The sequence below is a fragment of the Lithobates pipiens genome, unplaced genomic scaffold (genome assembly GCF_037356315.1).
Source record: "Lithobates pipiens isolate NorthernLeopardFrog02 unplaced genomic scaffold, aLitPip1_a1.2 Scaffold_22, whole genome shotgun sequence".
Taxonomy (NCBI): Eukaryota; Metazoa; Chordata; class Amphibia; order Anura; family Ranidae; genus Lithobates; species Lithobates pipiens.
The window spans coordinates 139,817,291-139,843,276 of NW_027507784.1; the positions used below are offsets into that span (position 1 = coordinate 139,817,291).

Below are 25,986 nucleotides of genomic sequence, written 5' to 3' on the forward strand. Positions count from 1 at the left end.
TAAACTAAATATACTGAGTAAATCGTTTAATATTTGGCTATATTTTGATTATTTATGTCTGTGATCCTGACTTGTTACACTTTGCATTATTTTTAATACACAGATATTTACTGTATTCTGTTTTGTGTATCCCAGTCTGGTTTTGTGGTGAATGGACTGCCTGTCTTTCCTCTAATAGGTCCTAGAAGCAGCTGGGAACACTTCCATTTTTCAAAATAATGCTTTCATTTCCATTTAATTTTTCGTCAAAGAAACCCTGTCACCACATTAAAATTCCACGGTTCAACAATTAAGTACATAAAATAGTTACATGTATTTTCATTGTTTTGAAATGACACCATGTGTAACACCTCAGATTCCACTGGTCAGCCATCTCTATGCAGGACAATATTAGTTCTGTCTGCATTCTTTCCACATCTTAGCATTGGTTCTTCTGTGTGATGGGAGCAACTGAATGCAAACTATTTCACAAGAGCTTTACAATGAACACCAATGCAAAATAAAATTGAGCAGTTTATGTTGCTATTGTTTTTTCACATGAGAAGATTCAGTATCAGACTAATACGGCTGCATATTCTACATGACATATCTACCTTTGCTTAGGGGTTTTTACATCTGGAGCAGCCTTTCTCAAAATTTTCAAAACAGAGGAACCCTTGAAATAACTTTACAGACTCGGGGAACCCCTGCTAAAAATGACTATATCTATAACTCACGATACATTAGTCAGTAGGAAGAATGCTCTTTACACTTGTGGTCATTTGGAAGAATCCCCCCCCCCCCTTACAAATCCCCAAAAAAATAAATGGTGTCAGTGGGAACTTATCAGAAATAAGAGAGTCAGAAATTTCTCATTGTTCTAGGAACCCCAAGCAACCTCTGGAGGAATCCTAGGGTTCCATGGAACCGTGGTCTACATTGAGCCGAGCAAAGTGGAGTATCCCAAGAATGGTAATTATCTATTTTAGACAAATGACATTCCAGACTAAGTCCCTTTGGTGGATAGCTGGTTAGTCTATGACAAATTCCCATTTTACTCCCTTATTTAACACATTCTTATTAGTTGGTATTCACCATTGCATTTCTGTACATATAGACCAGTGATAGTGAACCTTGGCACCCCAGATGTTTTGGAACTACATTTCCCATGATGCTCAACTACACTGCAGAGTGCATGAGCATAGGGGGAAATGTAGGTCCAAAACATATGGGGTGCCAAGGTTCGCCATCACTGATATAGACTCTTATGATAGATCTTAAACAATGATGATTGCTGGTAAAACCTAGTAATAAGATACACATCTTTTAATGCAAAGAGGAATGTCTCTTACCCGCTGCTCCAGCCATGTGTTCATCCACACTTAGAAGCAGCTCCCAAGCAGCTGGTTGGATGTCCCCATACATTTCCTCTGTTAAGATTGGAGCTGCTTTAATCAGCAATGACAGGGGAGCTGGGGACAAACTCATAACCTAATTTGTACACAAAGAAGACATGTATGATTTGGAAAGTACTAAACAGATTTCAATACTAAATGAGTTCTTAAACACCTGGTATCAAAAAAACACAAGCATACTGTTTAGGCTTGTCATGGACCATCATATGTTCCTCAAAACAGATTCGCAGCCTTCTGTTTTGGCAGTACCTGCTGATTAAATTGGCACACATGTAATAACCACCATTCTTTCCTAACTGGCTAACTCCCATAAAGATTTTTAAAAAAGCTGGAAAATGATGCTTTGCAATAATGAGGACTTCAGATATTGTAAGTGTAATTGTCCAATCCTCAATTGATAATCGCATCAGGCCATCTGATTAGCCAGGGTGGGACCATTCTTTGGTCAACATCAACACCAAAGCTCAGAACATGAACTGAATTATTTTCTAGAGCAGTAGGCCCATAAAAATGATTGCATTATGGACTTGTGTCCAAGAATACAAGTAACTCAAGTAAAATAAGTCAGGTTATCTCTCTGATTGCTAAGGCTGTAGTATTATAGCAATTCAAGAATGAGTATTCAGATTATTATCACAGATACTCATTGGTGCCTGACTCCAATAGGTTCTGTTTAAGCATAGCCCCCTGAACTAGACCTACTTTACCACAACCACCAATCAGCATAAGACCTGTTTTTAAATTCTGAATTTGAATGGACCTAGGGAAATAACTACAGTTCTAAGTAAGAACATATGAATGCATGAGATCCAAAAGTAAGATGAGACCAAATTTTCATCTTTCCGTTCATTATCAAATGAGTTCAGCATCTTTACCTGGTGCCTTATATACTTCAGCATACCGCTGTCCTTCTTTCCTTCTAGATTGGCTTCGGTAACTCTCTTCTTCAATGATGGAGTTCTCAGGCAAGATTTATCTGAGCACTATGGGCATAAAAACACACTATTCTCACTTCTTGCTTCAATAAAACATTTCTATTAATCTGTAAGTGCCTAATCAACAGTTATCTTCAAAAAAAGTGCTGGAGCTTTGCCTGCCAGAATAGCCCAGCATTTGGATGAAGCGGGTACTAAAAGTTATCTGTTTTCCACTCACTTCTTTGGGTTTGATACTTGTGGAGGTAGATTAAATAAATGGTAGACAGGGGCCTGAAAATGCTGTGATACCTTAGACCAGCCCTCATTAAATGGTGGCCCGTTGTCTGAGCACGGACCAAGCAACGCACCTGCCAGGACCGGCAGGCCACCAGTGTAGTGCCGAATGTTAGCAGTGATTGGTTTGCAGGGACTGCGGGTTTCCCAGCAACCAGTGACGTTGCAGGTGTTCATCCAGCCCCTTGCTCCTGACCATGGCTCTCCCTTGCAGCTCTCGTTGCTAGCTCTCACTCCCGGCCAGGCCACGAGTTGGGGTGTGACATCACCCCTGCTGCTTGTGGCTCCTGGCTCTCACTCCTTGCGAGGTATATACCGCAGCTTCCACCCCCTGCAAAATGTCAATTGTGCTGACTCCTGCCCTCAAGGTATATGGGCACATGTTTTTGTAAGGTGATCACTGATGGGCATATTTTTTAAATGTGCACGCTGATGGGCATATTTTGTTAAGGGGCACACTGATGGGCACATTTAGTTGGGCCCATCAGGGTGCCCCTTAACATAAAATGTGCCCATCAGGTTCCTCCTTAACATAAAATGTGACCATCAGCATGCTACTTATTTTATGTTAAAGGATATGTAAAAAAAAAAACATGTCATACTTACCTCCTCTGTGCAGTTGGTTTTGCACAGAGTGGCCCCAGATCCTCCTCTTCTAGGGTCCCTCAGTGGTGCTTCTGGCTCCTCCTCTTCTTGAGTGCCCCATTGCAGAGCCGCTCTCCCTCAGGGCACTCGTGTGGGCGTGCTCCCGTGTCCTGGTGCTGCATCCATTTAAGCACTGACACCTTTAACCTTAAATATGCCCATCAGAGTTTCCCTTAACATAAAATGTGGCCATTGGGATGTCCCTTGATTTATGTATTTATGGTAAGGTTCACTCTGATGAGCACATTTTATGTTAAAGGGGCATACTGATGGGCACAACAAAATGTGCCTATCAGCATGCCCCTGAACATAAATGTACCCATCAGAGTGCCCCTTAACATAAAATAAGGGGCATGCTGATGGGCACATTTTATGTTAAAGTGGCATGCTGATGGGAACATTTTATGATAAGGGGTACACTGATGGAAACATATGTTATTGGGGGCACGCTAATGGGCACATATTAACATATTATGTTAAGGGGTATACTTATGGACACATATTATGCTAAGGGGGCATTCTGATGGGGAAACCTGATGTGAGGGAGCACTTTGATGGGAACACCTGATGTAAGGTGGCACTGTAATGGGGACACCTGATGTAAGGTGCCACTCTAATGGGGACATTTGATATACAGGGGCACTGATGGGGACACCTGATGTAAGGTAGCACTGTAATGTGGACACCTGATGTAAAGGGGCACTCTGAGAGGAGCACTTGATGTAAAGGGGCACTGATGGTGAGACCTGATGTAAGGTGGCACTGTAATGGGGACACCTGATATAAAGGGGCACTCTGATGAGAACATGTGATGTAAGGCTGCACTGTAATGGGAACACCTGGTGTAAAGGGCACTGATTGGGACACCTGATTTAAGGTGGCACTGTGATGGGGACACCTGATGTAAGTGGGCACTCTGACGGGAATATCTGATGTAAGGGGGTACTCTGATGGGGACACTAGATATAAGGGGATACTCTGATGGTGGCAGCTGATTTATGGGGGCAGTCTGATGGGGGCACTCAATGTAATGAATTACTCTGGTAAGGGCACCCGATGTAAGGGGGGACACTATTGGGGACATTTACAGAGTATTACCAAAGTGTATGGAGGAAACAATAAGAAAAGCACCAGAGAGTGTGGCTTGCACCAAAAAATAAAAGAAGTCACGTACAAACTTTCATGGAACAGACTGGTGATTTGGACCACGGACGGAAATTTTTTTAGTTACCGGACCTCCTTGAATTTGAATTCACTACTCCTGCCTTAGACTTTTACGCAGCATTGGTGAACAAGGGACATAGAGGTAAATACAATTTACTTACTAACACATACTGCTCAATCAATCAATAAGGTTTTCCATTGAGTTGATCCTTTACAAATGAATAATTAAAAATAATACTTTACCCGTTGTTTACAAATTGATCCCACAAACATGCAGAGATGTACCATACATGTTTTACATACACACACACACACCTCTTTAACCTTTTTGCCTCTAAGACCAGATCCACAGCCCAGATGATCTTCTTTGAGCGCATCTATTGTGTCTCCATAGAGCAACTTGAGAGCTCTGACCAGCCGAGCACATGAACGACTGTGATGAAGGTAGCAGTGTGGGTGGCAATAGTCCACATGGGTGCAAATGAAGCTTTGTTGGTTGCATAAAAGGATCATAACCTAATAAGCATAAAAACATACAAGATTAAAACACAAACACTTGAAAAAAAAGGTTGCAAAATGTATTTTCTTTATCAGTCAATTAGAAAATATTGCATACAAATATATTGATAATATACTTATATTATAATATGCAATATTATATATATATGTATTACAATATACAATATATAAATATATTGTATTTTCATTTCAAGCCTTCATGTAGGGGCTATTCTGATCTGCTTTGCAAAAAAGGTTATTTTACAGAGCTTCAAGCTGTAAATTTACACACACAACTGAATGAGTCAGAGTAGTGACCCCCCTTTCCCATCTCCTGCTGTACTCAGGAGGCTTTCTCCAAAATGTTTATTAGAGAATGCAGGTCTGGGGGAAAATCACTGCCACTGTGCTCCCCCTTTAAAAAATGCACTGCACATAACTGGATGAGCAATACAGCAGCTCAATACACATTCCTGTGATCATGGGACATGCGCAATGCACCATCGGTCTTAGCTTACATGAAGGATGGCAAAGATCACTTACAATGCTACTTTTCTGACAAGACCTTGCAGAAACTGCAGTTGGCCTACAGGCATGTCCTTTAAAGAAAGCTGAATTTTTCTATACTGTACCATAATATATAACCTACTGAGGATCTAAATTGCCCTGCAAGATTTAATAGATAGGTGAAGAAACCCTTTGAGCTGGAATCTTTCCTAGGTTTCTTTGTTTGATTTAGCAGCTAGTAGCCATCCTAAGCAATATATTTCTGTGCTCTGCAAGATTTCCCTAAGTTTAACGTATTGATTGCTTCTGTCTTCTACTCTTGAGATGTCTCCAGTGGTCAGAGTCAAAGAAACAATATCTGAGTTATGATTATTTATCCACCCCAGCCAATCACCTGTGAGTTTGTTCAGTGGTGGGATTGAAGGAAGGTGTTAAATGTTTGGAGCAACCTTTAAATGTATTATTTTCTCCTTGGTCTTTGCCTAGTTGGAGCCTGTGTGCAATGCTTTGCAGTATTCCAATTGTCTTGCTTAAAGGACTATACAGGGGGAGCTAAGCAAGAAGATGACTGCCTGGATGGACCATCTGTAAAGACATCTTCTGTGCTGAAGAGTATTTTGAGAGACCCCAGTGGAAGCTGCTACCACTAGACCCTGCAAGAAGGTTTCAATGCTCACATATTAAGATACCTTGCTGCTATCAACAGGCAAAAAGCATACAGTGCCTTGAATTTTCTACATTTTGTCATGTTACAACCAAAAATGTAAATGTATTTTATTGGGATTTTATGTGATAGCCCAACACAAAGTGGTACATAATTGTGAAGTTGAAGGAAAATGATAAATGGTTTTCAAAATGTTTTACAAATAAATATCTGAAAAGTGTGGCATGCATTTGTATTCATTCCCCTTTACTCTGATACCCCAAACTAAAATCTAGTGGAACCAATTGCCTCCAGAAGTCACCTAATTAGTAAATACAGCTGTTCTATGAAGCCCTCAGAGTTTTTTTTAGAGAACCTTAGTGAACAAACAGCATCATGAAGACCAAGGAAAACACCAGACAGGTCAGGGATAAAGTTATGGAAAAGTTTAAAGCAGGGTTAGGTTATCAAAAAATATCCCAAGCTCTGAACATCTCACTGAGCACTATTCAATCCATCATCTGAAATTGGAAAGAGTATGGCACAACTACAAACCTACCAAGACAAGGTCATCCACCTAAATTGACAGGCTGGGCAAGAAGAGCATTAATAAGAGAAGCAGCCAAGAGGCTCATGGTAACTCCAGAGGAGATGCAGAGAGCCACAGCTCAGGTGGAAGAATCTGTCCACAGGACAACTATAAGTCATGCACTCCACAAATCTGACCTTTATGGAAGTGGCAAGAGTGGCAAGAAGAAAGCCGTTGTTGAAAGAAAGCCATAAGAAGTCCCCTTTGCAGTTTGCAAGAAGCCATGTGGGAGACACAGCAAACATGTGGAAGAAAGTGCTCTGATCAGATGAAACCAAAATATAACTTTTTTACCTAAAAGCAAAACGCTATGTGTGGGAGAAAACGAACACTGCACATCACCCTAAACACACCATTCCCACCGTGAATCATGGGTATGCTTTTCTTCAGCAGGGGCAGGGAAGCTGGTCAGAGTTGATGGAAATATGCATAGAGACAAATACAGGGCAATCTTAGAATAAAAACCTGTTAGAGTCTGCAAAAGACTTGAGATTGGGGTGGGGGTTCTCCTTTCAGCAGGACAATGACTCTAAACATACAGCGAGAGCTAAAATGGAATGGTTTAGATCAAAGCATATTAATGTGTTTCAATGACCCACTCAATGTCCAGACCTAAATACAATTGAGAATCTGTGGAAAGAGTTGAAAATTGCTGTTCACAGATGCTCTCCGTCCAATCTGAGTTTGAGCTATTTTGCAAAGAAGAATGGGCAAAAATGTCACTCTCTAGATGTACAAAGCTGGTTGAGACACCCCCAAAAAGACTTGCAGCTGTAATTGCAGAGAAAGGTGGTTCTACAAAGTAATGACTCAGGGGGGCTGAATGCAAATGCACGCCACACTTTACACATATTTATTTGTAAAAATGTTTGAAAAACATTTATCAGTTTTCTCCCACTTCACAATTATGTGCCACTTTGTGTTGGTCTATCACATAAAATCCCAATAAAATACCTTTACATTTTTGGTTGTAACATGACAAAATGTGTAAAATTTCAAGGAGTGTGAATACTTTTTCTAGGCACTGTATAGGCAGTCCCCTAGTTACAATCATCCGACTTACAAACGACTCCTACTTACAAACGGAGGGAGACAACAGGAAGTGAGAGGAAATCTACCCCTAGGAAGGGAAATTCTCTCCTGTAAGAGTTATCATGGGAAAAGGTGTCTCCATTGATGCTTTATCATCAATCCTTGTTTCCCCAACAACCCAAAGTTTTCAAAATCCAATTGTCATTGGGACAGAAAGTGAGGTGAAATCTTCTGAACAGGGACACCGACAGAAAAACAAATGTTACAGGGGTGATAACCCTTCCCTATGTTGTCCAAAAAGCTTAAAAATATTTTTTTTGGGCTGGAGCTACACTTAACAAATTTACCTGTTCCAACTTACAAACAGATTCAACTTAAGAACAAACCTACAGCCCATGTCTTGTTTGTAACCTGGGGACTGCCTGTATATTGTTCAGAGAGAGAGAGAGGGGGAGGTCCATTGTGACTTAAGAAAACACAGTGACTGCTATTACAGTCAAATATCTGATTTACCTTCTATTAAAGGGCCAAGACTACCAAGAAACCTGAGGAAGGCAAAAACAAGCTACACTAAATTAAAGTTTGGAAGTTGAGGTTCACTCCACAACCTGTGTGAGACATTTTTGCTGGTAATCTTTTTGAATATCCAGCATCTCTAGCTCTTAGACCATTACCACTGGAAGTCCTCATTCAAAGGTTTCCCCTCTATTTCTGTATTGGTGACAACTCAATATTTTATATATTATTTTTTCTTTCAATCTCATCATTATCCCTTCCCAACTCGCCCTAACGTTATCAAAACTTAAACCCTAGATTTCGACTTTAAAGTATAAAACAGTGCTTCTCAACTTTTTTTTAGTTACGGCACCCTTTATGATTCTACACAATCTTGAGGCACCCCATTCTAAAATGTAAAAAACGAAACTTATAGTTTTACATAATGAAGTAACATTTACTCAGTTTAACTCCCTCGTTTAGCTAATGTGACTCCAGTGCTTATGGAGAGGGACAGGGGCGCTGCCAGCGTTATTGGTTCAGTGAGGTAATCAACTTTGTGTATGGTCTAGTTTTCTTATACATTTCCTTTTTTAGACCTGTGCTTTACTTTTCACTACTTACGTGCAACCAAGACATGTTACGATGATAGCTTTCTTCACTGCCAATGTTGCCTCCATCTGGTTCAATACTGGGTTCACTAGTGCTCCAAGGGCTCCCTTCTTCTCAGAAACAAACATTAAATATGCCATAAGTTTATAAAACCCAAATATATCACTGGGCTACAGATGAATCGGCTCAGCCATGCACAGGTGATTTCACAAGAAAGCAACACAACACATCTACCCAACTCCCTCCCCCTCTAATCACTAGCTGGGTTGGCAAAGACAAGCACATCCATTGGCACATGTCCCCTTTTTTCAAAGGGATGGGACAAAAAGTGGAGAACGAATTCCCTGCATCTTGGAGATGCTGCAGACCACACAATTAGTCTGCAAAGATTTATGTTGCCAAGAATACTTTTATTATAGCATTATAAAAAATACTCCGCTGCGATGAAAATACACTATTGCCTATATATTTATGTTACTATGGGTATATGTGATGCATTTGTGTCCAATAAAAAAAGATTTATTTGATGTTATCATGTGGTGTGTTACACAGACTTATATAGATAAAATGTTGAATAACATCACTTATAATGGAGGTAAATAAAACTAGTATTTGTTGGGTGCAATCTCAAATAATGATTCTTATAGAGTGGTTCTTATACGTCTATTTTGTATGACAAATTGTGTATTATTCCTTGGTTTTGATACAATGGTACCACAAGTGAAAGTTGCAGCATTTTCTATTACTTGGATCATTCAAGGAACATTTCTTAAACTGTTGGTGTGGGTGGAAATTTTAGGTTTGTTTCAAACGTAATGGATCTTTTTTATACCTCTTAGGCTGTTTTTTTTTTCTAACATGGAAAAAAAAAAAGTAACTAAGAATAACCATGTGAGCAATGGGAGCAACAGATACTTTATTTACCTTCATTTTTTGTTTTTTAAAAAGCTGCCTATGTGTAGCCCTGTCTACCATACCTCCCCTTAGAAAGCTTTTCACTGCGTTACCTATGTCAGTTACAGTGTCCCTGCTCTGTGACAGCTGGATGTCCTCATTCTCGGACCCTGAGTCCTGTCGTGTAAGTTTGGTGCTCTTTAGGCTGCCGGCCCGGCGAATGCTGGACAGGGAGCCCCCTTTCTTCACCCGGAAACTGCGGGTTCCTTTTATCTGGAGCAGGCGGGAGCCTCCTATCCTGATCTTCCTGCTGGGAACTGCATTGAAAGAACACAAGAGGAATTGTTCCCTCTTCTCTGATTGTTTGTGAACACATCTTACTAGATTGCTTTCTTTTGCACAAATCCATAATTCCAAGTAGTCCTTTATTCAAACTCAGAACTAATGACAGCCAGCAGGAAAAGCTTAATAAAATTATTTCTTTAAATATGTTTACCAGGTTTTAATTAGTACCATAAAAATATAAATTGAGAACCTTGCACAATCCATTTGTATGAAATGTAGTATAACTAAGGCTGGATTCACACCTATGCATTTTTAGTGCTTTTTGCATTTTGCTGATTGCACTACATTCCATTTAACATGGTTTCCTATGGAACACGTTCTGCAGTGCAAATCTGAAAAATGCAAAAAGCACTAAAACTGCATAGGTGTGAATCCAGTCTAACAGTGCATGATCGGATTCAAAGCCACAAGCACAACGGATCATTGAATTCCTACATATACGTGTACGTATAGGCAAAACTTTTTTGGTTTTGGATTGAGTGAACAATGCTCAAAACCCCTGTCAGATTATTCTTTGCTGACTGTGTGTCACTGTAGAGATTTATTTTCATGTCCCAGAGACACAACAAGAAGAGGAAATCTCCTCAAAGTGAGGGTAATTCTCTTCTTATACAAAATGGAGAAATTTGGCCTATACGTGCCACATCCCTATTATATTGAAAGACTCAAAACCTATTTGACATGGTGGGACTTTCAAGGCACAATAAGACTTACAGTTAAAATTAAATAAAGTTTATTTATACAACAAAAATCTCTTAAAACTAATTTCCAATTACATGTAAGATAAAAGTGACTAGAATAGATTAGTATAGAAATAAGGGAAGAAACAACCAGAGGCCCAAGCAGGAGAGGCCAAATCAGAGGACAGGAGCCCACCCATAGTACCATACGTACAAGAAAACCCCACACTGGTCAGTAGGTCATAACTGGATTGCACTGGTGGGTATTAGATACCTTGTGATTTGGCCTCCCCTGGTAGGGCCTCTAGTAGCTTCTATCCCTTGTTTGATGCATATTCTGGTAACTACAAATGCTGTGTGACTTGCACAAAAGTACTGTTATGTTTTTTATCTATTCCATTTATAGCTCCTGAAGAAGTGGCTATATTCCAGGAAACTTGTCATTTTGAAAAACAATATCTGGATATGTCAGTCTGTATATACACTATAGTACCAAAATTATTGGGACACCTGCCTTTACACTCATATGAACTTTAATGGCATCCCAGTCTTAGTTCATAGGGTTCTTTGCAGCTATAACAGCTTCAAACTAACTGGGAAGGCTGTCCACAAGGTTTAGGAGTGTGTCTATAGGAATGTTTTACCATTCTTCCAGAAGTACATTTGTGAGGTCAGGCACTGACGTTGGACAAGAAGACATGGCTCAAAAGTCTCTACTTTAATTCATCCCAAAGGTGTTCTATCTGGTTGAGGTCAGCACTCTGTGCAGGCCAGTCCAGTTCCTCCACCCCAAACCCGATCATCCATTTCTTTATGGACTTTGATTTGTGCACTGGTGCGCAGTCATGTTGGAACAGGAAGGGGCCATCCCAAAACTGTTCCCACAAAGCTGGGAGCATGAAATTGTCCAAAATGTCTTGGTATGCTCATGCCTTAAGAGTTCCCTTCACTGGAACTGGAGGGGTGGTCCAAACTTTTGGCAATATAGTGTGGATTAGCGAGTTTAGGGTGGACAAACTTGACAGGCCTGCACAGTCCTGACCCCAACCCGATAGAACACCTTAGGGATGAATTAGAGCGGAGGCTGTGAGCCAGGCCTTCTCATCCACATCAGTATCAAAATTCCAAAAGGGAGCCAAGCACAGAAAGTAAACCAAGGTGCCAAAGTAATTATAAAAGTCTCACTTTGGACCGCTGCTACCGCACTCAAATGACCAAATGATAAACAGTCCAAAACAACAGAATTGGGAAGCGAAGATCCAGGAGATGGCAAGGAATCAATTGGAGATTGAATCCATGTGAAATTTAAAGCAGTTTGTTGCTGATAAAGCATGTAACCAATACACAGTACAAATGGGAAAAATTGTCAGAATTGCCAAACCCACTGTTATAGTGCCAGCAATGGAGCCAAAGGTGGTGCAGAAATGGCTGTCCCGCTTCTGTAAGGGGTGTGGACAGAGGGGGCTTCAGACCAAAAATGGGAAGCCTGAAAACACTTTCCAACAGCTGGGAGCAGTGACCATTACCAAACCCGGGCTACATCAGGGAAGGGAAAGGCTGGGTACAGATCCAGGAAGCACGATCACTGTATGATCAGCAGCAGGTGAGACCAGAGATGGATACGGGAGGGGCAGCGTGTAAGAGGCTGAGATGCAAGGTGTTCAGACACAACAGGACTCCCCCCTGGCCACGTCACATGCTCTGACCGCAGGCAGACATCGGCAAAGCCTGATAGATCAATTGGATCAGAGCAGGGGATGTGATGAGTATAGTAGCAGGTGCTGGAGCTTGAGCGTTATAAGATTACATGTTTTGGGGTTTAACCCCTTCCTCAGATAACACGCTCAAGATCTAGCATAGAACAGGGATTTTATAGTCACGAGGCGGGACAACCAATAGATCCACCACCAATCATCCAATACCTGGATATCGTAACGAATATCATGGAAAAACATAATAAATATTAATGTTAATTCATTATCGTATAAGGAATAAAAACACTGTTTATCAAATGAATAGTAACAATATATATAAATCAATATATACATATATACATATATATATATATATATATATATATATATATATATATATACATACATGCATACATACACATATATACACTTTTTTTATATATATATTGTTACTATTCATTTGATAAACAATATTTTTAATCCCTTGTACGATAATAATTTAACATTAATATTTATTTTTGTTTTTAAATGTTTTTCCATGATATTCGTTACGATATCCAGGTACTGGATGATTGATGGTGGATCTATTGGTTGTCCCGCCTCGTGACTATAAAATCCCTGTTCTATGCTGGATCTTGAGCGTGTTATCTGAGGAAGGGGTTAAACCCCAAAACATGTATTCTTATAACGCTCAAGCTCCAGCACCTGCTGTGATTGATACTCATTACATCCCCTGCACTAATCCATTTGATCCATCAGGCTTTTCCGATGTATGCCTGTGGTCGGAGCATGTGACATGACCAGGGGAGGAGTCCTGTGGTGTCTGGACCACTTGCAGCTCAGCCTTGTACACGCTGCCCCTTCAGTAACCATCTCTGGTCTCACCTGCAGCTGCAGCAGCTCTGCCATTTTCATACAGTGATCGTTCTTCCTGGAACTGGACCCAGCCTTTCCCCTCCCTGATGTAGCCCGGATTTGGTTATGGTCACCGCTCCTAGCTCTTGGAAAGTGTTTTCAGACTTCCCATTTTTGGTGTGAAGCCCCCTCTGTCCACACCCCTCACGGAAGCGGGACAGCCATTTCTCCACCACCTTTGGCTCCATTGCTGGCACTGTCACAGTGAGTTTGGCCATTCTGATGATTTTTCCCATTTGCACTATATATTGATTACATGTTTTATCAGCAATAAACTGTTTTAAATTTCACATGGATTCCATCTCCAATTGATTCCTTGCCACCTCCTGGATCTGCGCTTCCCAATTCTGTTGTTTTCATCCACATCAGTGCCTGACCTCACAAATGCACTTCTGGAAGAATAATCAAACATTCCACACTCCTAAACCTTGTGAACATCCTTCCCAGAAGAGTTTAGGCTTTTATAGCTGCAAAGGGTGAGCCAACTCAATATTGGACTCAATGGACTAAGACTGGGATGCCATTAAAGTTCCTGTGCACATAAAGGCAGGCGTCCCAATACTTTTGGTAATTTAGTATATATAACACATAATTAAGTGTATTTAATACACCATGGAGATAAATAATTAAGAAATTACCTATTCTAATAAGATTTTAAGAGATTCTTTATGTTAGGTTTTGAGTCTTTCAAATTCTCTTCTTATACAGTCGTCACCAGAACAGGTGTTTCCATTGGAAGATAAGCCCTCATTTCTTGATCTGATAACAACTCTAAAATTCTGGATTTATCAGCACTTTCAATCTCAGTGACAAAGAAAATTAGGTCAAATAGGGAGGTGAATCTACCTAACAGGGACAAAGACAACAATAAAAACTTGACAATGGGACTAACTGTTCCATACTTCATCCAGAAATTTAGAAAAAACTATAAAGAAATATGAGCTTGACTGAAAAAAACAGCATCACATCCCTTAATAAACTGAAACCAATAAACTATACAGGATTGGACTTTAAAGGTGCTAGAAACTCCCTATCGTGCATGTAATATTGTATATGTATAGTAAATAGTGATATAAATTCCAGATCCAATGAGAGTTACAGCAGGGGATGAAAACTCGTTCCTTTCCGATACGTTTCACCTGTATTGGCAAAGGGTTATAATGTACTTTCTTTATTATCCACTAACTCCCAATTTATATGAGAACAAAACATCTAGCGATAGCGAGAGACAATCCCCACTCTGATGTCGGTCAAAAATGTGCAGATGCAAACAGATAGGCGAGACCGAAAACGACCCCAATTCCCGGCCGCAGACAACCTTAGAAGGTAGGGAGCAGACACCAGGAAATGTAGACTCGGTTGGTAGAAAGCCCAACATTTTTGCTTATAAAACAAAGTTGGGGCCATTTTCGGTCTTGCCCATCTGTTTGCATGTGAACATTTTCATGTGACGGGCATCGGAGTGGGGAGTATATGCAACTCTATAGATATCGTTAGATGTTTTGTTCTCATATAAATTGTGAACTAGTGAATAATAAAGTAAATTATAAGTGCTTAACATTCATGGTATTGTATTTTATGTATATATTTTAGTTTTTCAATTGTTCCAAACCACATATATCCGCTGAACCCTATGAAGAAGCCAATTAAAGCAAAAGGCAACTCTCATTGGATCTTGAATTTACATCACTATTTGCTATACATATAGTTACATAATTACACAGTAGGAGACGTTGTAGTAGGAGAGGTTGAAAAAGGACACAAGTCCATCAAGTCCAACCTTTGTGTGTGATTATATGTCAGTATTACATTGTATATCCCTGTATGTCGTGGTCGTTCAGGTGCTTATCTAATAGTTTTTTGGAACCATCGATGCTCCCCACTGAAACCACCGCCTGTGGAAGGGAATTTGATATTAAATGTGGGATAGAAACTCTACCTTCAAGGGTGTCTGTTATGGTTTTGACATCATGTGTGGGGATAATCACTCATGTTTTAATGGGGTTAGACCCCTAGTATGTCTTTTGTATCTTTTTTATCTTCTTATAATACATAGATTTTTACCATTCACTCTTTTCATTTACATTTCATTCATGCTTTGACTCTTATTCTGAGGGGGATTCTAGCACCTTTAAAGTCTCATCCTGTATAATGTATTGGTTTAAATTTAGGAAAAAAAAGATCTTTCCATTCACTTGAATAAGGTGGGTGGATGTGTTCTGGGGCTTTTGTTATATTTACTGTAAGTTGGGTTGCATTCTCATACAAGTCTGTAGGAATGCAAAACCCACTTGAAAATCAGTCAAATACAGGTGAGAAAGAGGTTTACAGCAGGTCAAATGCACCTGTTGGTCATTCTGAATGTCCATCAAGCACAGGTCCTTGGTATAAGAATACAACATATAATGCAATTCAAGACAACAGAACTGACACTACCCAGTTCATAAATTACTACTGGGTGGCTGTCAGTAATTTGTAAAAGGAAGGCATAACCTGATTTTTCTTCATCCAAAGAAATTTACGTACTTGCTCCTACAATTTTAAGCAAAGCTGATAGAAAATGTGGTAAAGATACAATGTTATGTATACCTTTGGCTTTGCTGCAAATGTAATTTTGTCTGCAAGCTGTGGAAGTAAGCCGATAAAGCAAATCAGATCATAGTGTTTTACAGCAATTTCCTATTGTCTGAAAATGAGTGGGTTTGATGTTCAGAAATAGAACGCCCCGGGACGTTCTCTGCCTGGCCACAAAATAAATCAATATTTCAGATAGTAAATTTCATATTAAACTGTAAAATGAATCCATACACTGAGAGATTTAAGGTTGTCCCTAGCCATGCATGTTTAAGCTTTGGATAGGGCAGGAAGCAGGTGAAACCCCAGTCAGCTTTATAGTTTATTTATTTATTTACTGCCTTTATCCTTTTAGAAAAAAAAATCTCCAGTCAGACGGGAGTCTCCTGATAATATTGTTGCTGTAAAGACAGGCAGTCTGTAAAAAAACAAAAAAATCTTTGCTCTTTTTAGGAGCTCCAGCTGCCCATGGTATTTGATACTTGTAGGTGTGTCAGATACTTGGTCCTCCGATAAGCACCGTGGTTTCTTCCACTGGCTGTTACATCACTACAGGACACAGAAGCAGCCAGCAGGAAGAACCACAGAGCTTGGCCAGGTTACACTATCCAACACACACTCTTCATGTGAGCAAAGGTTTTACTTACTGCCCACTGGAAAGGTAACCCAACCATCCAGAGAGCTGGCTGCAGTTGTCTAAGCTGAGTGTCTGTGACACTCTTTCACACTGCCCAGAGCCCGCAAAGTTCCCCCCATGCATGGATGGGAGAGGAGAGACAGCTTGATCTGCTCCCCCTCCAACTGTCCCTAATGCTCTGTGTCTGTCTACAAACTTCTCTTTTCTGAGGCACAACACACCAGGAACTGGAGTGTGGGCAGGAAATTTGAAGCCCGGCAGCCAGCAGATACATCGTGGATGAAAGGTGCTAAAGCCTGCGCCTCCACCCTCGGGCGAGTGAGCTTACCATCTACTGTCTGTGGTGGAAATCTCCCACCTCCCTCCCTTCTCTCTCCTACACTAAGGCTGGCCCTACATTATACAATTTTCTTGTACAACTTTATTTTAGATTTACCAAAACCATATAATAGCAGGTCCAACCTAAACACTTTCAATTTGTATGCAATCAGGCACGCTCTTGCACTACATAGTTGAAGGTAAATACAAAGAAAATTGTACGGCCAGATTAAGGCAAGGGGGGCTGAGGTGTAGGGGGTGTTCTGCAGACTCTGATGTAAGGGGGGCTTTGGGAACCCTGATTTAAGGGGGGAAGCTGGGAACTCGGATGTAAGCGCCAGCTTTGGTAAACAGAAATCCCCTTTACACCAAAGTCCACAGTATTTCCCTTTAAAAAAAAAATTGCAATGCACCGCTAAATTGTTTTGGTTTTGCTTGAAGAAAAGGTGGAAACCCTAGTAGGCAGTCATACACCTGCAGCTGGTAATTTTGTTATTTTGCTTTGGCCAAGGTATGGTTTAAAGATTCTTTCTAATGTGTGTAGAATGATGGAACATACATACAGGTATATAAAATATAAAACATAATTGAATATCTAAATTTTGCTTATTTAACTATTTAAAACATATTTGTTGGTCTTAGTAACTGACTAGAGTTCTTTGAGATGATAGAAGCATTATTATATAAAAGCATAGGTTTTTGTGTTAGTGTGACATCATCAAATAAAGCATTTGAATTGGTTCTCCTTCTTAATAAATAAAAACAAACACACACATAGTATATCACATTGCTGTTTATACAATTGCTTTCCTTCCACCAAACTGTGACTGAATAACATGGGAATTTATTGGGAATATTATCTGCACAGGACAAATCTTTCATAGAACTGTAATCATTTTACTCAACCACAACACAATATTAATTGTAATAAAAAGTTGAATAAATACAAAATATTTAATGTGATTTTTTTAAATCATTTAAACCTCAGAAATTAGGATATGTGAGATAATCTATCTTCCAGTTTTACTGTTAACAATGGAATCTGCCAAGATAAAGACATGACAGCATCTGTTAAGATTTTGGAGGTGGTAAGCTCTGGCTACAGAGGAAGTTTATATGACTGTTATGTGCTACTAAGTTTGAGATAGATACTGTTTACAAAAACATCAGGAAATGACACCGCTAATACCTCTACAAAACCCTGATCTGCTGCTTACCTGGAAGCTGCTGCTACAATACTGAACCCTGAAGTGCTCAGAGTTGATTGCTTCTGGGTTCAGCCCAAACAGAATGTCACTTACTGTAGTTTAGGATGCTCTCCATTCTGACTGCTGATTGCCTATTACTTCTGAAAATAGAAAAGCCAGCTAAGTTTGTTTAGAAATGTACCACCGTTTCTGTATCCAATGAGACCACTAAACAAATGTCCAAGAGTCCAAGGTAATTTAATAATTATTATTATTATACACGATTTATATAGCTCCAACAGTTTACGCAGCGCTTTACAATGTAGAGGGGGGGGCAGCACAATTACAGTACAGTTCAATACTGAAGGAACAGGAGGGCCCTGCTTGTAGAGCATACATGCTAAATGGATGGGGTGGTGGTACAAAAGGTAATAGATGCAGGGAATGATTTGATGGGGGTGGCTCGGGGACAGTTGTTAGGTGGGTGTGGGATAGGCTTCCCTGAGTAAGTGAGTTTTCAGGGATCGTCTAAAGGTGGACAGGTTAGGGCAGTGATGGCGAACCTTGGCACCCCAGATGTTTTAGAACTACATTTCCCATGATGCTCAACTACACTGCAGAGTGCATGAGCATCATGGGAAAAGTAGTTCCAAAACATCTGAGGTGCCAAGGTTCGCCATCACTGGGTTGGGGGGTGAATGGATATACTGGGGCAGAGAGTTCCATAGCATGGGAGAGGCTCTAGAGAAGTCCTAGAGTAGACGATTTGAACAATATCTGCAGATGAGGTTGCTGATGTAGCTGGGGGAATGTTGTGGATGGCCTTGTATGTTGTGGTTAGCATTTTGAATTCTATATGGTGGGGTAGGGGAAGCCTGTGAAGGGATTGGCAGAGAGGGGCAGCAGTCACAGATCAATTAGTGAGGTGTATTAGTCTAGCAGCAGCATTCATAATAAACTGAAGGGGGGATAACCTGCATAAGGGTAGAGCATTAAGAAGAGAGTTGCAGTAGACAAGGCAGGAAATAATCAAGGAGTGAATAAGTTGCTTTGTGGTGTCATTAGTCAGGAAGGGTCAAATTCTGGAGATGTTGCGGAGGTTAAGGCGGCAGGATTTAGCCAATGTGTCAGGACCTGGACTTGAACCCGGGACCTCAGCTGTGTCTAGCAATGAATCTTCTCTATGAGCTATCTGAGATGCTGGACAGTACCCTGTCAGAATCTTTAGACAACCCTGCCTTATACCTTGATTTCAGCTGAACCTTGAACTCTTTGCTCCTCCCATGAACTTCCTGATATAAGTCATGTCTCTGCACTCCTGGGTAGCCAGAATATTGTGCTGTCTCCAGCCTGTATCTCGCTCCTGTCTTCCCTGCTGCCGTTTACATTTGCTACTGCTCGTTATCGACCCTTGGCTTGTTCCATGACTACGCTTCTGCCTGTTCCCAACCTGCAACAACTCGTTACCGACCTTTTGGCTTGCTTACTGACCATGTTTCTGTTTGATCTTTACCGGCTCATCCGCTACGGAACCCCGGCTTGCTCACCTCCTGGTGGGGCGATCCTGAGGACTGCGACCTGGTACTAACACGCAGCTAAATCCATCTCCACCATCTGGAGCTCTGGTGAAAACCGGTTAGTACTTAGACTCCGCACCTCAGGTGTGCCTGTGTCATCTGCCAGGGTGACTGCCTGTGTTCCTATCCTACTGGTTAGTGGTAGTCCTGCAACTGCTATAGCAATTGGTCTTCGAGCCTGACCCCTGATCGTGACACAGTGATAGGATGTGGGGGCTGAAGGAGAGGTCAGAGTCAAAGATTACACCCAGCACCCTGGCATGTGTGGAGGGACCAATGGCTGTGCTGTTGATCTTAATGGTAAAGTCATGGGGGGGGAGGGGGCGGGAAGGAGGAAATATAACAAGTTCAGTTAACAGATTAAACCCAATATGTTTCGGTAGCCAAACACACTCCCTCTTCATCAGGGCTTAAGGATTTTAACTGGGCTTAAATGAATTCAGATGAGTAGACACCATATAAATCTGTACTGTAACTTTGCTCAAAATCTGTCAAAATCCTTAAAGTGGTTGTAACCATTACACATACCCACTAAGTGAGTAGCCTCAGGTGATACACACACAAATGAAAAAAAAAAACATCCTCCTATATAAGTTGTACCCGTTTATCTGCAGCATTCTCCTCTACAGCCTCCTAAAGCACACATTTTACACAGCATTTCTTAGCTCTAGCAGGCAGGGGACAGGGAACTAACATTACAAATTGCAGAACAAAGAGCTGAGTTGAGTGTAATCTGAGAACTGAGTAAAGGGAATGGACTTTATAAAAAGTCTCACTGGGAAACATGGCAAGCTAAGGCTGTCAGTCACCTGCTGTGTGCTTGGGGTGGGGGGGCTGCTATCTGCATGAGTGACTCGGAGAGAGAGGAAAGAGCAGGTAGGAACCAGAGTAAGTTCTTTGGATTGAGGCTTGCACACACAACAGAGAGATATGCTTTGTTCATTTTTTTTATTTAAGTTCTGATAAAGGGGAAGTGTATTTGGTAACCTGAACATTGGATTTATTCTGCTTTGAATCAATTTTATAGTTAATTTACATTGAACTCTTGGACATTTGTTTGGCACTCTCATTGGATTGCATGTATGTGGATTCACAACTGTGGGTCGTTTTCCTAAGGCCATCCCCATTTTGTGGAGTGCTGCCATAAAAAATCAGAATCCAGCACACTATTTGTTCTTGTTTTCAGAGCTGACACAGGGCTGTCTTCACTCTTGGTGACTGAACAGACCAGCCAGGTTAGAGGGAAAAATACGGAAGGATGGCATTACCATTAACAAACAAATCTATTACTGGCCTTCACAGCAAGGAGCACATGGAAGGGCAATGCATGCAAGACAAAACCAGAGAATATTCCCAGCTCAACTCACCAATTCTCCTTAAAGGCACAGGGGCACCATGGACACCCAGCACAGTGGTGAGTGGACACACTGGACACCTTTGCTGCTATTATATTGTGCTATGTGCCAGGTGTCCAGTGTGTCCCTGTGCCTTGAAGGAGGACTGGGCTACCTCCAGGCCCACCTGCCCTCTATCTATCCATTAGAATGCATGTGCTTCCACTGTTGAAGACTCTCGTATATTTACAAGGGTTAGGACTGCAGGTAATACCTGCCTTGAAGGGGCACTGCAACTTATGCATGCGTTTGTAAATGTGTGCTAACGAAACCCCTGTGTTTAACGCATACTGTTAGACAGGTAAATTCGGTTGGTAAGCAGACTGGCTGGTAAATTGAGATGGTAATTTTCTCTGGTTTTGTCTTGCAAGGATGGAATTACCATTACCTGCATGGGCAAAGCACACATTCACTTCAAAGGAAACGTGTACTGAGTAAATAAAGTCTGCAACTACTAGCTTTTCCAAATACTAGTTCCCTGACTAATTCAATGGCTTTAGTACATTCTGCGTTATACTGGAGCAAGTATGCAATTTAAGACTTTTGGCTTCACTCTCACTTTTCCATTCTGCATGCTTGTCCCAGGTCAGTGTCTTCGAAAGCATTGAGGCCAACGACAGTTAGACAACAAGTATTCTTAGCTAAAGTTCAAGCAATGACAATATATTATGCTCTGAGTACAAGTTTACTTCTATAAGATTGGTGTATTTTGGGACACAAGCTACAAAACTGCTACAGTACTGATAATAATAATAATAATAATTACACAGCACATAAAGGGTACCTGGCATGGAAAAAAAAGGGGGTTCCCATTGCGAAACTACTTCTGAAAACACTACTTCCCTACTTGTCATGTTGACCCTAAATGCTTTCCTAGTCAATGACATGCCATGAGTATGCAGATTAGATCTGAGTCCCCATTAATTCTCCAGGTCTGTGATTCAGAAAACATTTGCAGGTAACCAGTATTTTCAGAAGTATTGGATCTTGTATTTTTGTCCACATAACAGATATTTTACACTAAATTTGACCAATAAATATAACCTGTAATGGGAGCCCTCAACCTAATGTTTCCACCATACGTGCGCACACACACAGCCACTATGAAATGTCCCCTTTTATTTAGATTAAATTAAATTAAAAACTGCCATTCTTTATTTTTTTACTATCATTATACAAGATTCATATATATCTTAATTGCTGTCATAACTAGTTAGAAACATCGTTGAATGTTAGAGAAAGCCCTTACAAGTGTATTAATCCATAGTTATGCTGGGCCAACTTAAATAAGATATGACTCAATAAAGGCATACAGGTTATAACATTTTAAAATTAATTGAGTGAAGGAATTTGATGAAAGGAAGCCAAGTTGTGTTGTATAAACATTACATGTAATTGTCAGCTGCTTAGTAAATGGTTACAATTTTTCATTAGTGAAGGGATAATGAAGGCTTATGATTCTAAAAATTACCTACTATTCTTACACTTTGTTAAGCATTTTTTAAGCCTCCAAAATCCATTCCTCCATGAAAGCAGTAAAGTATAAAAAGTTTACAAAGCCAGCCTCCATCACACTTTCTGCAATATGATATACAAACTTTAAAAATAAAAAATAAAATGACACCACTCACCTAAAAATCACAAAAAGTGGCACAAAAACATACTTATATATAATTTGTACGTACTCTGACCTCCACTGTTAAACATTTCTGCCATTTTTCATTTGTAGCATTTATTCATTAACAGTATTGAGTTAGATGGGTTGGTTTTAAGTAGCAAGAGAAGACTTAAGATAATTGATATAACTAGATTAAATTTGGAGGCCAGAGAGGTTGAAAATGAAGTTAATCAATTTTACAAGCAATGGAGTTTGTGAGAAGCCTTTTGGCATAGCAGTAAGCATTATATCATTTTAAAACATTAAAGTGTCCAATCTTGTAATTTTTTTTTCCCCTTGAACATATACAGTGAGACAGGTAGTTTGAGCTAAAATATCTGAAAATAATGCTAAACAGCAGCTGTAAATAATCACTTGCACAGTTTGGTATCAATATAAATCCTTGCCATTTGCATTAATACTCTCAAATGACATAGATGGCATTATAAACTGTACATCTGTATAGCTTATTCAGAAATCTGTCAAATCCAATGTTAGCCCCTGTTCACACTGGTGCAATTTGTCATGTGATTTCACAGTTCCAAATTGCATGACAGATCACAACCCATTTTCGGCAATGGAACCATTCAAATTTTCGCAACTCATATTGATTCCTGCACTACTTTAAGTAAGGGTTTAAGTAGTGCGATTTCAAAGCCGCACTGGTGTGAAGGGCTCATAGACAATTGCACTTAAACACTCTTTTAAGTGGTGACACTTAAATCCCTGTCACCAATATTAGTAATAAAACCCAAATAATACATTACTTTTTCTATTTAATTATTTTTCTGTTTACAACCCTTGCAAATTTAAAGTGGAACTAAACCCTCCTTTCCTTTACAACTAAGGAAGCTGCCTTCTGTTTGACCTGTAGTTGCCATGGTGCTGCACTGTGATTGGTTATGACACCATTTGATGGTTTGACAGTTCAGCTGAGAGCACAAGCTAATGTGACAGTTATGATTCACAGCATGCCTTGAAAGTTAAATACATAGGTTTAGTACTGCTTTAGGCTGCATTCACACCTGAGCGTAGCGTTTTCAAGCATTTTTGTGGCGTTTTTACCGCGATTTGCCGCGAATTTGTGCAGGGCAAAAGGTCACCAATGTTAAAAGAAGAAAAACACCCAAATCAGCCCGATTCGCGCAACAAAAAAGGGTCCGGAACTTGTTTGAGCTTCAGGCATAGGGCTTCAGGGGACTTGGAGTGCAGATGTGAACCATCTCCATTGAGAATAATGGATTTTTTCCCCTCCACCGTTTTGTAGCTTCAGGCGTCAAGCTACAAAACGCTCAGGTGTGAATGGGGTCTTAATAGAATAGACCCTGTCCAGAAGTGTCAGAGCTGCATGATAATGGTTATAACTAATTATGCAGTGCTCCCTTATATGTTATATGAAAAATACATACAGTTAGGTCTGTATATATTTGGACACAAACGCAATTTTCAAAATTTTTTCAGGTATTTACCAAAACATATTCAATCTATAGTTATATAATGTATATGGACTGAAAGCGCACACTCTCAGGTTTAATTTGAGGGTATGTAAATCTAACATGGGGGAAGGGTTTAGGAATTACAGCTCTTAAGAATAGCCACCACCCCCTTTTTTCAAGGGACCAAAAGTAATTGGACAATTGAATCAAAAGCTGTTTCATGGCCAGGCAGTGCTGGGACAAGGTTATCCAGCGCCCAGGGCAAAGATGCCAAACTGCCCCCCCCCTTTCCCTTAGGGTTAGGGTCAGGGTGCCCCTTACCCCTGCAATAAACCATTGCGCCAGGGGCAACCGCCACTCCTGCCCACCCCTTGTCCCGGCTCTGTGGCCAGGTGTAGGCTACTTTATTATTTCTTCATTGTTTAAGCAGGTAAAAGGTCTGGAGTTGCTTCTAATGCCGCAAACACACGATCAGAATTTCGGCCAGCAAAAGACCAATGAGAGCTTTTCGTTGTAAAATGCGACCGTGTGTATGCTCCATCGGAATTTAGCCAAATTCCCGCCAGCAAAAATTTGAGAGCATGTTCTCAATTTTCCCGATGGAAAAACTTTCTATCGGAAATTCTGATCGTGTGTATGCAATTCCGACACGCAAAAAATCACGCATGCTCAGATTCAACTACGAGACAGAAGCTATTGGCTACTAGCTATTGAACTCCCCTTTTATAGTCCCGTCGTACATGTTGTACGTCACCGCATTCTTGACGGTTGGAATTTGGTGTGACCGTGTGTAGGCAAGACAACTTGAGCGGAATTCCGTTGGGAAAACCATCAGACCTTTTTCAGACCATAATTTCTGATCGTGTGTACGTTGGCATAAGTGTGGTAATTTCATTTGGAATCTATTGCTGTGAACCTACATCATGCGTTTAAAGGAGCTGTCCATGCAAGTGAAACAGGCCATTGTAATGCTGCATACACACGATCGATATTTTGGTCGGAAAAAGCTCTGATGGTTTTCCCAACAACTCAAGCTGTCTTACACACGGTCATACCAAATTCCGACCATCAAGAACGCAGTGATGTACAACACATATGACAGGACTAGAAAAAGGAAGTTCAATAGCCAGTAGCTAATAGCTTTCATCTCGTAGTTGAATCTGAGCATGCATGAGTTTTTGCGTGTCAGAATTGCATATACACGAATGCATTTTCGGATAGGAACTTTTTCCGACTGAAAAATTGAGAACATGCTCTCAATCTTTTGCTGACCAAATTTCCGATCATGTGTACGCAGCATAAAGCTTTAAAAACAAAACAAATCCATTCACAACAACCAGACAAGTGAATGACACCCTCCAGGAGGTGGGCATATCATTGCCAAAGTCTACAATCAAGAGAAGACTTCATGAGCGCAAATACAGAGGGTTCCCACAAGGTGTAAACCATTCATAAGCCTGAAGAATAGAAAAGCTAGATTAGACTTTGCCAAAAAATATCTAAAAAAGCCAGAGCAGTTCTGGAAAAGCATTCTTTGGATGAATGAAACTAAGATGAATCTGTACCAGAATGACAGGAAGAAAAAAGTGTGGAGAAGGCTTCGAACAGCTCATGATCCAAAGCACACCACATCATCTGTAAAACATGGTGGAGGCAGTGTGATGGCATGGGCATGCGTGGCCTCCAGTGACACTGGGTCATTGGTGTTTATGGTGATGTGACAGAAGGAAGAAATAGCCAAATTAATTCTGCAGTGTTTAAAGATATACTGTATGTCCAAATTCAGCCAAATGCCGAGAAGTTGATTGGACGGTGCTTCACAGTGCAAATGGACAATGATCCAAAACACACTGCAAAAGCAACCCAGGACATTCACGTGTGGGAATGC

At 40.5% G+C, this 25,986-nt stretch overlaps 1 protein-coding gene across 11 annotated transcripts in view; it reads right to left on the reverse strand.

The window, feature by feature from the left end:
* The window catches only part of UNC80 (unc-80 subunit of NALCN channel complex), a 318,404-nt gene that overhangs the window by 183,241 nt on the left and 109,177 nt on the right, over positions 1–25,986 (reverse strand). For 7 of the 11 annotated variants that reach the window (XM_077448364.1, XM_077448363.1, XM_077448369.1 and 4 more), the window contains exons 28-33: positions 15,908–15,943; positions 9,798–10,001; positions 8,803–8,900; positions 4,730–4,930; positions 2,270–2,377; positions 1,332–1,470 (exon numbers count right to left, since the gene is read on the reverse strand). In XM_077448364.1, the coding sequence (XP_077304490.1) occupies positions 1,332–1,470; positions 2,270–2,377; positions 4,730–4,930; positions 8,803–8,900; positions 9,798–10,001; positions 15,908–15,943 (786 nt within the window). The remainder of the gene's footprint in view (positions 1–1,331; positions 1,471–2,269; positions 2,378–4,729; positions 4,931–8,802; positions 8,901–9,797; positions 10,002–15,907; positions 15,944–25,986) is intronic. The other 4 variants (XM_077448370.1, XM_077448371.1, XM_077448372.1 and 1 more) reach the window with 1 other exon arrangement.